Source organism: Mastomys coucha, unplaced genomic scaffold (genome assembly GCF_008632895.1).
Source record: "Mastomys coucha isolate ucsf_1 unplaced genomic scaffold, UCSF_Mcou_1 pScaffold22, whole genome shotgun sequence".
Lineage (NCBI taxonomy): Eukaryota > Metazoa > Chordata > Mammalia > Rodentia > Muridae > Mastomys > Mastomys coucha.
This window is the reverse complement of record NW_022196905.1, coordinates 55,711,933-55,727,804: the sequence shown is the minus strand read 5'-3', so window position 1 is coordinate 55,727,804 and position 15,872 is coordinate 55,711,933. Positions and strand designations below refer to the sequence as shown.

Here is a 15,872-nt window from a genome sequence, read left to right as displayed (position 1 = left end):
GAAAATATCTATTTATTTTTATAAAGTACATGAAATGCCTTCTACTGGAATTATTATTTGATAATTATTAAAATATTAATTGGATTTTATTAAATATGTGAGGTTGTTTCTAAAATCATAAACTAGATGACATGGGGGGAATGTTTGGATTACTCATAAATTTATTCAGTAATTTGGACATTTTCCCTTCCTGCTTTTCCAGCATCATCTCTGGGTACAATGTTTCCTTCTATAGATCTCATGTGCAGCCAAAATGTACACAGGAGACACAACTTGATCTATTAGGAGAGTTCTTGGAAAATGTTACCTTTCCTCCATCACTGGGGACCTTACAGAGCTTTCTAAGGGACTGTTTACAGTGAAGTCCGAGGCTTTTCTTGCATAGTAGGTAGGGAGAAGCAGGAAGTGAGAAAATGTAGCTTCCAAAGGTCAGTGGGGATTGAAGCTAAAGAGTGGAAATGTCAGTAAATGGTGTTGCTAAGAAGAGTGGCTGGTATTCCCCATGTCGGCTAAGAGACTGGACTGAAATGCTGGTCCACTTTTTTCTGAATTCCACTATGAGGAAAGTTCTCAGCTCTCAGTTATGCCAGAGATTTGTCTTCTGAAGTTGAGGAGAGAGGGCAATCCTTTCTCATTTGTCTTTTGATGGACCAATTAATTTCTTTTCACGATAAAGACAGAAGGCCCATTATCTTCTAAATCTGAATTATGGTATTAAGACCTGTACATCACCTCTTCCACATGATCCTTTTCATTTCCATCTGATTTGAAGGCAGCCAGGCTGGTAACAGGCCCTTGATGCGGATCAAAGGGATACTACAGTTCGTAGTTCTGGGATGTCTCCTAGCTTTGGAGAGATATTTAGGATTTTATAAGAAAAAGAGGTCAGCATATCATTTTCAGATACATATGATGAAGCGCCTCTGTGTCAGACATAATACACCTTTGCCTTAGCTCCTCGACATGTGCTAAAGTTTGATTAATTTGTTGAATGTATTGCTGTTAAGATGTAAAAGTCCACAAAATAAGCTGAATAAAAACCCTTTTGCCCTGCCATTTTGAAAACTAGAATATATGACCGTGTAATACTTGAATAGTTTTTATTTTATTTCTCAGAATTACAGTCAATTGTCTTAAATGTCGGAATGTGTCTCTCTTGAGCCCTGCCTGTATCATTTATATGCTTATAAGTGCTATTTAAAATAATATAGAAAGATACATGTACAATACGGTTGATCAGTTTAAATGTCAGGAATTTTCTCCGTAGATACACAGGATGAAAAGGAGAGAACTGGCAAGTACAGGGCCTTTATACGCTCTCTCCCTGCGGTCAACAGAGCAACGCTCACAGCTCTAATTGAACACCTTTACAGGTAGGTGGACTGCTGAAAGTCCTGAGCAGTTTAAAGCATGGCCACTATCAATATGGAATTACCTTTTCAATTTAAAACTGTGTAGGGGAACTCCCAAGTCTTATTGTGAAACATTCAAGTCTTAAGAACCTTATCCTACATTTTTGTAATTAAAGTGTACTTACAGTTGAATATGCTGGAGATGTTCTTAGATAAATAATTGAATGCAGCACTCCTCTGCCTTCAGTTAATAAGCAGGAGATTTAAAACTAGTGAGTATGACATTGGAGAAGGACTAATTGTCTTATTTTACAGTATAAATATAGCTTATGTTACACAGAACTGTTTCTGCCTATAATATATTGGACAGGTGTTTAAATGGGAAATTTTAGAGCATACTGCATGGGACCACAGAGGAGAGACTGAATTACTGAATACTGAAGCCTCTGTAGTCTACAGTAGGGAGAAATATGAGAATACAGTGTTTTTTTTTAAAAGATTTATTTCTTTTTATTTATATGAGCACACTGTAGCTGTCTTCAGACATACAGTAGAAGAGTGCATCAGACCCCATTGCAGATGGTTGTGAGCCACCATATGGTTGCTGGGAATTGAACTCAGGACCTCTAGAAGAGCAGTCAATGCTCTTAACCACTGAGCCATCTCTCCAGCCCCAGAATACAGTGTTTTAATTTGTGAATTTTATAAACTTGTGTTATAGCTGTTTTGTAAATAATATTAGCTGATTTGAAAATGAGATTGAGAAAGATTCCACAATGTCTTTGGCAGCCAACTATTCTCTTGTAATATGTAAACTTTCAAAAAAAAAAAAAGAGTAGGGCTTTGTTTAGCTCCATTTTTATTTATGGTGTTCAAGTTTGTAAATGTGGAGCATGACTCCATACTGAGCTCCAGCCCCAGCCTGGCAAACATAGATTGACATTGCATCACACAGATAGGTATTGACATTCTAGGACAAGATGTAATATATAATGTGAGAATCCAGTAGGAAAAAATGAGGGAGATGACATGTGTGGAGCTCCAAGAGTTTCTGGGAATTCTTCGATGTTAAAGAGCCATATGAACTGGATGTATAACGACAAAAAATATGGACAACGCTTTCACAGCTACTCAAAAAGTTGTTAAAAAAAAAAAAAGAACTGTCTGAGCCTAGGAGACCATTCTGAGCACTGACACTGTCTAAACAGGAAAGCAAGCAAAAGACTGAAGAAAAGCCTCCTACGAGGGCGGGATATGTCTTCTGAGACGTATGAGTGCTAGGTGATGTCATTGATAGTTGCCCGGCAGGAGGCTGTGAAAGGCTTTGCAGGCCATCTATATGCATTTGGATTTTATAAGAAATTACTAATATAATCTGTCTTATTTAGCATAGTACCTCCTGTAAACGGAAGGCTTGAGAAATGGCAGGGAAACCTAATTAGGAAACATTTCCTTGGGTTCTTATTAGCAGGCCAGAGTAAGACTATGAGAAGGCTGCTCTGAAATACTGGGGATAACAGCATCTAGGTAACAGGAGTAAAGAAAGCAATTCACACGGTACGTAGTTTACTCTAGAAATTAAGGCTGTCAGAGAAAGTAAATATATTGACAGCTAAAGAGGTGCATAGAGGGATGGTTTTACTGAGTCAATCTCAAGAAATTAAGGAATTGGGTAATGTCATCAAAAGTGTAAGTCACCTTGGATGCCTTCAGATTGGTACAGCTTTTAATTCAGTACTTGCCTTGGATAACAATTCACTTCTGCCATCAGAAGCAGCCACTTAATTCCACTCAGCACGTATTCATTATGCACTGCAGTGCGATTAAAGCAGAGTCTCTGACTGAGATTCTAGCAACAGAGACAGCCAGAGGAGATAAATTTTCCAAATCTTTACAATCTAAGTGTGATAAAAGTGCAGTGATTTGGAGGAGCACTTGGGATTGTTACCTCTTCCTTTATTAAATTCCAGTTGCTTTTCCATCTTGTAAATCGTATAGGATGATTGCAGTTTCTTTATCCAGTGTCTGCTATGCAATTTTGCATTTTATTATAGATTTGTGACATTATCATATATATTACTCCCTTTCTGAGTGCGTCTTCTCGAGTCTGTACACACACAGGAGTACCTCAGTCAGGAGTAGTTTGCTCTCTCTTGGTCTTTTGGGGTGTGTCTGTGGTGTGTGTGTGTGTGTGTGTGTGTGAGGGTGTGGTATGTGGTATGTATATGTGGGCATGTGTCAGCAGTTAAACAGCTGCTTTATATACAGTTAGTGAAAATTCAATAAAATCATGAACAGGTATTTGCAGTTGTGTTTCTCATTAGTCATTTTTTGTCCTTGTAACTCCCCCTTGTGAGAATGTTGTGAGATGTTATGAAGTTCAAAATGGGTGAATATTTAAAGTACTCATTACAATATCCAAAAGTTATAGCTTACAGATTAGAAGAATGAGTTTACTTGTCCATATCTACTTATTTTGGAAAGGCATGCTTGGGGATGAAGAGACAACTCACCAATTAAGATCACTTACTGATCATGCAAAGGATTCAGGTTCATTCCATTGCCGGCACTCATAGGACAGCTCAGAAATAATCTGTACCTCCAATTCCTGAAGATTCAATTCCTCTCCTAGTCTGTAAGGGCATCAGGCACACATGTGGTGCACATAATACATGTAGGCAAAACTCCCATAAAATTAAAGAAAACACATTAACAAATAATAAAATAGGGGTATTCTTAAAAGTTTCTAAGGTGAGGAGGGCTGTATTTTTAATTACACATTTGCTTTTTGAGATATCCTGTCTTGAATAACTTGAATTAAACCTGTTATGGAAGGACTTGATGTCATATAAAACCATCATTGAAATGTTATTCTGTTAAAGGGAAAGTCATTATCTCATCAAGTCTAATTCAGCATAGCAGCCCTCAGATGGGATTGGCTGGTTAATGATAGCTAAGCAACTAACAATCTGTCCTTGGCTTTGCTAAGTACCAAGAGAATATATGTACTTAAGTGATGATGCACTTTATAGAAATTGTAGACTTGCCTGCATCCTGACATCCCTTATTACAGGTCCAACAATTCCTGTTAAAGCCTGTATCACCTCTACTTCCTACCCCTATCCCCCATCTTTTATTTGTGATACAGCTGCATACATTGTTTACAGCCAGGACTAAACACATTTCTTGTGTTCTGGATTTTGGTGTGGATTGTTCATTGACTGCAACTGTTTGTATATTATCAGTTTCTGAGTACCCGTATTGATCCTTTGAATAGTAATTTTCTTCTAGTCTTAATTAGACCGAGTCTGTCTTTAAGTCTACCCTGAACCTTTTATTTTGAAGAGCTTCATACTATGAATGTGTGTGTGTGTTTGTGTGTGTGTGCCCATGTGTGTTTACAATTATAACTGAAGGTACTAGCTTATATTTCTATGAAATTCCTAAATACAAATATGTCATAATGAAATATACTGTCCCCTAACAGGGTTCAGAAATGCTCAGAAATCAATCACATGAATGCCCATAACTTGGCAATGGTCTTTTCATCCTGCTTATTTCAAACTAAAGGACAGACTAGTGAAGAAGTCAATGTAATTGAAGATCTAATTAATAATTACGTGGAAATATTTGAGGTAAGAATGCTATGTTCTCTTCTCTTACGGTAGATTAAGCTTTGCAGCTTGCAAAACCCGATACTTATTTCTGGCTGTTATTCAGGTCCATGTGAACATTTAAAAACAGAGACTATGAAGGGTAGTTAGCTTTGAAGGTTTTAGCTATAATTGGCTTTTAAAACAGTAACCACTTATTTAAATGTAGCAGCAGCTTTTAAATATTTTCACCATCTGCTGTCTGTTGGACAGCATACTATTTACAGGCTTGTGTGTGTGTGTGTTTTCTCTTCACTGTGTATATGCATTAAGTATGTCTACTGAGAGGTGTGAAGTTATGAATTTAACAAATTCAGTGATCAACAAAAGCCGGTTTAAATGCTGCAATTGCAATCACTCTGAGTTGGGGTTTATTTTTTTTTTTTTCTTTTTTTAATTGTGCTCCAATTGGCGGAGAATTATGAAGCATTATCGTAAGGCTTTTACTCAGTCCTCACATGTATTTATTTCGCTTTTCAGTTTGCAGTTCTCTGAAGTGAGTATATTTGTGTCTTATTAGGCAACTGTTAGAATAGGAATGTTTTTCATTTAAGTTTAAGCAAGAGAAGAAAATGGAAGCTAAAGGTAGATGTTAGCAGCTGTGAGTCCCGGTCCCTTCTGTTGTCTACAGAACTCTCCCAGCACCTCTTTAGTCTAGCCTGCCTCAGAGCTTGCTCAGGTGGTACTCTCTTTTGTTCTGTGGATACAGTTGCGCCAGATGAAACCAGAGGGATTGGTGTGGCAGTTTAATAATCTTGAGAATTGTTCATTTTTGCTATAGTTAATCACAGGACTCCTTAGCACAGAAAAATAAGTGCTTTTACTACTATAGCAGTCTGAACTGCAATTTTCAAGAGAGTTCATAGCACACCTGCCTTTTCATTGCCTTTTGTTCTCCTTCCTCTTTCTTCCTGTTTGTCGATTGTTTTTGTATTTCAATCAACAGCAGCTTCTTTGAAATGATCTGATGCTGAGATGAACAGAAATAAATGTGGCTTTACATGCTCTCTTTATTATGTTAATAAAGCCAAATGGTTTCCTTCACAGTTTTGTAGGACTTAAGATTTCTATTAAACGTTTAATAAGCCCTTAAGGAATATTTGGGTTTGAGTCATTTATGGGGTTCTTCACCTGCAAGCACTTTCAGAAATTGTCTATGGGAACCTGTGCTTGTAAATCTATATGGTTTTCATGAGACTCTGCAATCTGATGGAATATCATCAAAGCGTATTCCAAGCCCTTTAAAGCTCTGTCTAGCTGGCTTCATGTTGCCCTAGTTGGGGGTGCTCCTGTGATCAAGATGATGATAATGTCGTCCATCCTGGTCTGTTTGTAGTTTGTTGTGACTTAAATTCCTAAGGAGCTAAGTGAGGAAGAGCCACCTTGCTCTGTGTACTCTACATTATTAGAATATTCCAAATTATATTTTAAACAGGTTAAAGAAGACCAAGTCAAACAAATGGACATAGAAAATAGCTTTATAACCAAGTGGAAAGACACTCAAGTGAGTAGTAAGAGCTAGTCTCTAAAGACTTGAAAACAAAACTTCTGTAAATGCATTTGTCGTGTGCGTTCAAGTTCCTATTCAAAGTAAAAGAGACTGATGAAGGCGGGGCACCTCTGAATCCTGAAGCGTACAAGCAGAACACGTGGATTTCACCTTAAACATTGAGGAAACAATGACTAAAATTTACTAAAACCAAAACACACTTTGCTATGCCAGTGGGTTTCAAAGGAAGCATTTAAAGCCAAAGAAATACTAGAATAAATTGCAAAAATCACATCGTATTGTGATTTTCTCTCTTAAAATTAGGGAATCATAAATGATTTCATACATGCTTCTGCTGTGTGTGCTCTCAGCTGATTGTATTAATGAGACTGCTTCTGAGGTGACCTGTGTCACACATACTAACTTTTATCATTAGTCTGCTTTTCTAAATCCTGCCTCCCTTTCCTAGCCAGGTTACATTGGATTTGTGTGTTCAGGATACATCTTGCTTTTCCAGGGTTCTTTACCTTGTTTGATGAATTCACTGAAACGACTTAAGGTTGATCATTAATCATCTTCTGGTAACTAGGAATGATAATGGATTCAGAGTTTCACTGTAAATAATAGAAATGGGTCAAATGTGCTCTGTTCACAATTACACTCAGATAATGAGGCAAATTCCTGCTTATTAGTCAGCCCCAAAGTTTGCTTCAGTCCTGAAGCATCGACTTCTAATTAAAGAAATCACTGCAGCTATCATTCTGCATGAAGCAGATGAGCACATGGTTAGATTCCCCTCAAACTAACACTGTGATATTAATTACTTATCAAATGATTCCCTCCATTTTGACCGAATGTAATGAATGCAACTTTCAGAGAAGTTAGCTTTAACACTACACTAAAAATAATCTTGCTTATTATCACTGCTTATAATTCTCAGTTTGTGTAGTAGATGTTATTCGGTCCTGAAATGAAGGATTTCAAGTGAGCCTGAGACAAATCCTTGGCAATCTAATCTCTATTGTTACTGCCTGAGAATCTGCTTGAATTTTACAGCAAAGAAGCCAGGCTTGAATATTTTGGGCTTGCTATTTTACTATAAGCAAAACTACATATATATATATATATATATCATAATAATTGAGAAAGGTACTAAAGTGATCTAGAAAATTTGGTTATCTGTGTGTGAGTCTTGCTTCGGTCTATTTTAAGCTTTGATTTTGCAGTATTATCCAAACCTTGCTTTAATTTCTTAGCTACTTCACTTTGTGGCTCACTCTATGTGTTCTGTGTGTTTGCCTTTTTAAATTTTTTACAATGTTTTGTTCTTGCTGTGATGCTTATTATACAGTGAAAACCAAAAATGTCAGCTCTGTCTGTCTCCCTAGAAATTGTATATAGAATCAAAACTGAGATTGAAACATTGGAAATAAGCTTTTTGAGCATACAGTGACTAAATAATTAAGAGTACTTCTTCAAAGTACAGTTTAAATCTTTCTCCCACAAATTTACTTAGTAGATAATTAAATATGGGAAATTTAGCTTCAGAATGATTACAACTCAGAATACTTTCAAATATTGATAATAGATATTTTAAGTGGTTATTCAGTGGATTTATTAAAAAAAAATGGTTGTCTTATTTCTTAGCCTGTATTTTCTGATGTTGGTATGTATTGTACTATCTTGTTCTTGTTTTTATTTGTAACTTGTTCACTTAGTCTCTGTTTGGGAACATAATGACCCAAATAAGTATTCTTTTCTGCATCAAGATGGATAAAACAAACTAAAGCTTATCTCACTTCTCTAACTTATTCTATTATTCTACCTTTATGTTCCTTGCTTATTACCTTCCCTGCTTATAATTTTAGTTTATCTTTCATGCAACTTACCTCCCAATTTCAGCATTTGAATGTGTCAGCTGCATGAAAATTTAACAAGGCTTATTTTGTTTTGTGAGATTATGTACACATGGATTAAGGATTTTACATGTTCTGTGGCTCCTAAACTCTTGTTGTCAAATACAGCCTATGTCAGTTCTAGAATCAATGCTTCAGTGTTTGAACCTGGCATTAAAAAATGTCACACTGTAATTGCTGTTGGTATTGACTCCATTTGTTTAGACTTTAAACTTTAGACCCTCTCATCTCTAATCAAGCACATTTTGAAATAAGTACTAATACTGGTGAGCGGGGAGTGGGGTGAACATCGAGGTAGTTTCATTGCTATGCATACCCATGGCAAGCATTTTGTAGCTCTCAGGTGCTGTATCTGTCATTTCGCGATGGACTGACATAGGCTGTCTGCACATCTGTCCTTAACAGGTGTCCCAGGCTGGAGACTTGCTAATTGAAGTGTTTGTGGAAAGAAAGGAACCTGATTGTAGTATTATAATCCGGGTAAGTTCTAAGAAAGGATAAGAAGATTACTGTTGGAATCTCAGAGCTGGTGGTCCATGATATTTTCCAGCATGTTTTGTATTTTAGGCTCTTTCCAGTTCAAACAGTGACTGATGGCAAGTTGACCTTTCCTAGCCCAATCCCCTAGGAATCTAGTATTTTACTTGTTTGGAAGAAAACCTCATATGTATGTTAGTTAAGATGATTCTATAAGTTTTAGAAAATGAACTGAGAACCAGTTCTTGCTTCTCCCCTTCCTAAAATTGTAACATGAGACAAGTTATTCACTCTGCTTTAGTCTCTGATTGATTTCTTACCTATCAAGTGACTGTCTAATCACAAGGTATGTAACACAGAGCATAGTGGTTTTCAGATAGCTGTTTAATGAGTACCTATTTATATTATCATTAATGTCCAGTCTCGGTTCTTACTTGAATTTAAACTTGAATATTAGTTAACTCCTTCTTTTAGCTGAATTAAAAAAACCATAATTTTCATGTTATTGTATTCAATAATTTGTCTCCTTTAGGGATAGTAGCAGTGCTATTCCATGTTCTTGCTTCGTTAGCTGATTTGTTTTTGGGTAAAAAGTACACATTCTTCTATGTAATAGAAGTTCACTTCATTATCTAATTAAACTCTTAAGATGTTAAATATGTTGTGACTATTAACTTAGGTAATTCCAGTTGTTACATACTATCACTGTATATCATTACTTGCCTTGCTTAGGACATAGGACTATAGCAGGATCATAGGAGCCTATGATCAGATCTTGTGGGAGTCATTTTCTATTCCTTAGGTCCATCATACTTCTTATTCTGAATGTGTGACTGTGGGTATAGTGAATATGAGAAGCTCTTGTAAATTAAATTACAGATTAAATCACCCAGCAAAAGTCTATTGTTGGTGCTAGAAGATATAAAATAGTCTGAATACATATTAATGTACATATATATGCTATAAGAGTGTATTTTATATACTTTAAAGTATATTTCACAATATCTATGCATATATATATATATATATATATATATATATATACTTTTTAAACCATGTTTTAATTTTGTCTTTCTAATGGAGTTGTACTAATTATGACAATTAAGCAAAGTTTGCATATTTTCTCACTGTATTTAAATAAAAAGCTATATAACTCTAAGTAATGTGGAAAGGCCAAATGGCAGTAACAAACTGTTTAGCAATAATCAGTACGGTTTACATATAGCTTTAGGACTGAACAACAGTGTTGTTGTATTTATGCTGTTGATTCTGACCTCAAGCTCAGGAGGCATACACCAAGTTTTAGGGAATGGAAAATGAGAATTAAAAGGCATGAAGAGCACGACATAAACCTGGGTCATCATAAACCACAGTGGATGTTTGCGTTCCATAAATTCCATAAATTCCATAAATTTAGGGTACTTCCTATTTCACATATTGCACTTTTCACTTGCTTTTAGTTCTTTGAGAAGGTGCTATGTTTCTTTTTTTCTTTTTTCAATTTCCAGTTCTGGAGAAATGGCTCAACAGTTAAGAGCACTGGCTGCCCTTCTATAAGACCCCAGTTCGATGCCCAGAAACATGGTGGCTTACCCCATCAGTAAATCCAATTCTAGGGTATCTGAAACCCTCTGGTCTCAGTTGGTATTAGTAATTCATATGCTACACAGACATACATGTAGGAAGAACATCCACATACATAATTTAATAAAATTAGAAGTTAAAAAAATATTTTAGAGCGATTCAGATTTGAGGTATCATAGAATCTCGCACCTGATATTTCTGTTGCTTCATGTTCTCCAAGCTGTCCCTGGCTGCTGAAGTCCTTTGTAAGTTTACAATTATTTGAGCTTCTCTAAATACAAAAGGTTTATCTTCCATTGTGTAATTACTACATTTCATAAATTAATCCCTGAATTTCATAAAAGTAGAATGAGTTAGTTACCTATGATTTGCACACAAGTGTACACGTACGCTCACATATGTCACACACACACACACACACACACACACACCCACACCCACACCATACATAGGACTGATGAGCAAATCTAAGAAAACTTTTTAGGATATCCATTTGCTAAGAACATGCAAACTAAGTTACTATTGCAGTGTTCTAATTATTAATATGACTGCTGTTTAACATTATCAGTGAATTCTAGCCAAAGAAAACAGTGTTGTTTTTAACAATATGCAATCATAATTGTCAAGTCCTAAACTAAGAAGAAACTGATATAAACCCCAGAGTCCCCGGAAAGGTGGCATGCTTACACAGTTCCCCCCGGCTGTGAGATGCTTATGGGTCTGGGCCCCAGACTTGCACTGCAGAATCCACAGCCTCCTGAGATACTAATGTGGATGCACTCTGTATGGCATTATGCTACCATCTGTCACTTGGCATGACAGGGAACACCATAGGCACCAAAACCCTGGGGCTTCTTGGCATGACAGATACTATTTAATCATCTTCATAATATTTAGAGTCCAACCTGAATAAACCAAGTAAGTCTGCACTCTTGACTATAGAAAGACAAATGAATTTTTACTGGGAGAAAATTAACAGACTTTTATGGTACGGTTGGTTGGGTTTTGTTTTGTGTTGTTGTTGTTGTCTTGTTGTTTTTGCTTGTTTTAAGACTAGGTGCATTTCTTATGAGTGACATAAGAACTTGCTAAGAAAATAATTATCCCCAATATGTCTGGTAATACAGTATCTTTTTACTTTGATATTACAATGTAGTGTTTTCTTTGTGCTTGGAGAATCATGAGATGTGGAACTTTATTGCCTTAGCACAAGACTACTTCTGTATCGGCTATCTTTGAAGATGTATTCCATCTCTTACAGATATCCCCTGTGATGGAAGCAGAAGAGTTAACGAATGATATATTAGCAATAAAAAATATCATTCCTACAAAAGGTGATATTTGGGCCACATTTGAAGTTATTGAAAATGAAGAGCTAGGTGAGTGGCTTTCATGCTCAAGATTCTTACGTTCCTTATACAGTGACAGACGCTTTAGGAAAAGCCATTGCTAACACTTGCTGTTTTCCTAAAGATTCGCATCTCATTATGAATTCTGTTCTACCTCTCTGCCCATCTTGACATATGCTATCGCCACTTGAGAGTGACTTCCTATGATGTTGGCTCATCAGAATAATTAATTCTTTCATTAACTATATAAATATAGCATAAAGTGTTAGGTGTCTCTGTTTCTGCCTCATCAAGTAATGGTTTTATTCATAAGGATAAGTAGTGTGACTTAAAACAATATCCTAAATGTCACCTCAATATCACCTTATATCTGTGTGCTCTTTATTTAATGAGAATACATATTTAAAAGTTTATTGCCCTCTGCTAATCAATAATTTTACATAGAGCAAAAACTTTTCATTTGGCTGCTTGATTTTCTCCTATCATCAATGTCTCAATTTCTCATATATCCTCACAAAGAAACTGAAACATTAAGAGACATTTTAAACCACCTTGACTACCCTGGTTGCCAAGTGCTGAATAAGCTTAACATTCTAATGACACAATTTGGTATTAAAGACCTATAGAACAAAAAAATAAGATGCAGAATTTCATTGTACCTTGACCATCTGTCTAGCTGATATCTACTAAGGTCTTGGGACCCTTTCAAGTATAGCTGTCAAACTGCCAAAAAGAAAACCTTGCCACCCCACAAGACTCCAGATAAAAATTAAAATTCAATTTTGATCTACCCCAGGGTGCATTAGTTGGAATATTAGAGTCAGCATTATAATATAAGGGGATTATATATAGGCACTCCTGCACCACTCCATCTTGATATTTTTACTTTTTTGCCTTTTACATGCATAATTCCTTAAAAATTAATGGAGCTTACAATATCATATTGTCAATGTGTCTTGTCAAGATACAGTATCCCTAGTGCTTGGGTGTCAGTTCTCAGTACCTGCCTTCATTAGACTCTGTCCCCCCTGGACAGAACTACTCTGACAAGTGACTTTTGTGACCTCCCAACTGTGAAACTCAGCGGCCATGCTTTCAGCATAGCAGTAGCCAAAGTCCTGTGCCATCGATTGCTGGTGACCTTTCTTTTCTCCTGTAGTGATCTCCAGGCTATTTTCAGAACTCCTTCCATGGTCTTGACTCTTTAATCATTCCATCCAGTTTATACTTTCTTTTTCTTCTCTCCATTGTCAAACATCCTGTTTGCCCTTTTGCAATCCCTTTGGTTATCCTTTCTATGTGTATGTATTCGTTGGATTATCATAAATTATTTATGCTCACCTAGCATTAGGAGATTGTGTTTTCCATGCATATCTTTGTGTCTGCACACATCAGCCATCCCTCATCTGCCACTTGATCGCCTCCTTTAAATCCTCAACCCAGAAGGTCTCTGCAGTAACCTGCTATGGTGCTCATACCACCTGGCTTAATAAAAGCCTCTTGGTAAAAGTAGCAAATGCATCTTTGTTTAGTTTTGTTTTGCTTCCATTTTTTAACATAGTGTGTGATAAGTAATAGCTGTAAAATGAAAATCTTGATTAAAGAATAATATATAACCATAAGATCTAGATTCTTTTCATTTTTCTTGTAATGAAATAGGTTTGATTCTTGTCCTCATTATATTTGTGGGTAAAAGATATCTATTGACATTATCACCAAGGTTTTCTTCCATCTTCAAAATCCTCTTTGCATTGTGTCATCTATTTCTGATTATTCTATCATCTCGGCCTTCCACAAACTTTTGAGACGTGGATAAAATATGGACATATTCTTTGCCAGGATGAAACATTAATATTCTCTGCTGTAGTTATTAATGGAGTCCTCATATCTATCCTGAACTTACAACCATAACCTTTGTTATCCACATTCATATCTGTAATCTGGTCTTCTGTGGCGGAAACCAAAGAAGGCTGTAAATTTCTGTGTATTCCATGCTGTGTGTCTATAATGCTCCTCCTGATATTCCCAACCTTCTCCCACAGATCAATTCCACAGACTTCTGACCCACATGTAAGCTGTAATCAGACCCATTCTCTCTGTTGATTTTCTGTTCCTCACTTTCCTGTCATTGTAACAAATATCTGTAATAAATAAGCTAAAAGGAGAAGAGAATTTTTTTCTCTCATCACTCAATGTTTCAGTGTGCTGTTGGCTGAACTTCCATCCTTTGCTGGGCAAATGATCTAAGTAGAGTGTGGGGAGCAGGAAAACCTTCTCTTCAGTTGACAGGGAGGAAGCAAAGAAACAATGTAAAGGTCTCAGTTTCCCTTTCAAGAGCATGCTCCAAGGATCTACCGTCCTTTTCTTACAGAACACTTGACACAACTTCCACCATACCCTAAGAGCACTTCAGTCCCTGAACTTACTTCTTTAACACATGACCTTTGGGGAACATTCAAACTCCATCTGTAGAAGAGAGAGAAGTTTTTGTTCTTTGTGAAAGTCTATCAGCAATTACCCTGTTCTAAAGCATGTTGTGGTTTTAGTACTTAACCCGCAAAATGATCTTCCTCTCTGTATGTCTGGTACCTCTCAAAGAATTATCTCCTCAAAGAGCCTCATTTAAGGAGATTTCACTGAGGATTTTGGTTTTATGAAACATAATTCCTATGTAGAAATATGATAGCAAAAGATTTCCTTTTTCTCTTATAGTTACTATGGTTTGGAAGATCTATGTATTTTTATTACTATTTTAAAATTCTTCTCCTCATGTATATGTAAAATGCTAATAAAATACCAGATGGGATGGAGCAAGGCTTTTGCTCTCTTGAGTTTGACACTAAGAATTAGATGTAAAAATGCCATAATCATTTTTGAAAACCTGTACCACAAATGGCACATATTTAAGGGTAGCAGCTGTTATTTCAGATGAAAATTGAATAGCTTTCCTATTGAACTAAATAGATAAGGTTCATCCTTCGCGCATGATTTAAACAGTTCTGGCATTGTCTCTTATGGAATTGTAGGACTTCCTTTTTAACCTATTCTCTCTTTAGCCTTTTTTTTTTTTAAATCAAACTCACCAAGTAGACAGTATGAAGTTCTGTTTCTAGGTTATGTCCTTTTACATGATACATGTCCTATCCTGTATAATCTGCCATGAAAGAAGTCTGAAAGCATCAGAATCAACAAACATATATTTATAAGACTTTATGTTCAAATAATGTTTGATAACTCCATCCATTTTGCACGCCACTCATCCCTTTCTTAATTTTGAAGCTTATGTCATTTAGTAATGTTTGGTAGTTTGTAATTATTATCTCCTAACTTTTAATTCCATTCCTTATCTAGGAAGTTGGGTCTGCAAGGTTTTCACCCTCCCCAATTATTTTATACAGTGATCCTGATCAGAAAAAAGTACACTTAAATTTTGTGACAAGAATTAATTATCTGCTCATTAACAAGCCTCTGTGTCTACTGTAACACATTCCAGTTATATTAAGAACACAGTTCTGTCAATATGAAGTCTGCTCATAATGGAATGTAATAATGATCCTATTTGGTATAATTTTTCTGACAATTGGAAATCTCATTACCAATTCTTTTCCATGGCACACCAATAACCTAGTCTAGCAACAGTGTTGTACCTACTTTGCCTCACCTGCAGCTCAGTCATATTTTTTATGGGTGCAATCTTCAACCTATTGCTGCTACTTATTTATGTATTCCCCCCCAAAGGGTGACAAAGTGACAGGAAGAAAACAAACTGATTTTTCCCTTACATCACCTTGTTTGGGACTCAAAAATATCTTTGTGTTCTCTTTCCTCCCAGAAATTACATATGAGAAACTATTATGGGTGATGTACATAAATACCAGGGTTTAAGTTCCAATATGTTTAGGAATCAAATCTCTGGTTCTTATATAATTTTATGAGTAGGTAAAGGTAGAAGTTAAGTAAAAAGGATTTTTTTACAGGTTAAGTAGAAAGATTAATAACAGGTAATAAAGAGTATAATTGTGCATATATATGTGTATATACATATATATATA

At 36.0% G+C, this 15,872-nt stretch overlaps 1 protein-coding gene across 3 annotated transcripts in view; it reads left to right on the top strand.

Annotated features, from left to right (window-relative positions):
- Positions 1-15,872, top strand: part of Arap2 (ArfGAP with RhoGAP domain, ankyrin repeat and PH domain 2) — a 171,843-nt gene that overhangs the window by 127,229 nt on the left and 28,742 nt on the right. For 2 of the 3 annotated variants that reach the window (XM_031342369.1, XM_031342370.1), the window contains 5 exons: positions 1,268-1,373; positions 4,840-4,987; positions 6,441-6,509; positions 8,816-8,890; positions 11,733-11,850. In XM_031342369.1, the coding sequence (XP_031198229.1) occupies positions 1,268-1,373; positions 4,840-4,987; positions 6,441-6,509; positions 8,816-8,890; positions 11,733-11,850 (516 nt within the window). The remainder of the gene's footprint in view (positions 1-1,267; positions 1,374-4,839; positions 4,988-6,440; positions 6,510-8,815; positions 8,891-11,732; positions 11,851-15,872) is intronic. The other variant, XM_031342371.1, reaches the window with a different exon arrangement.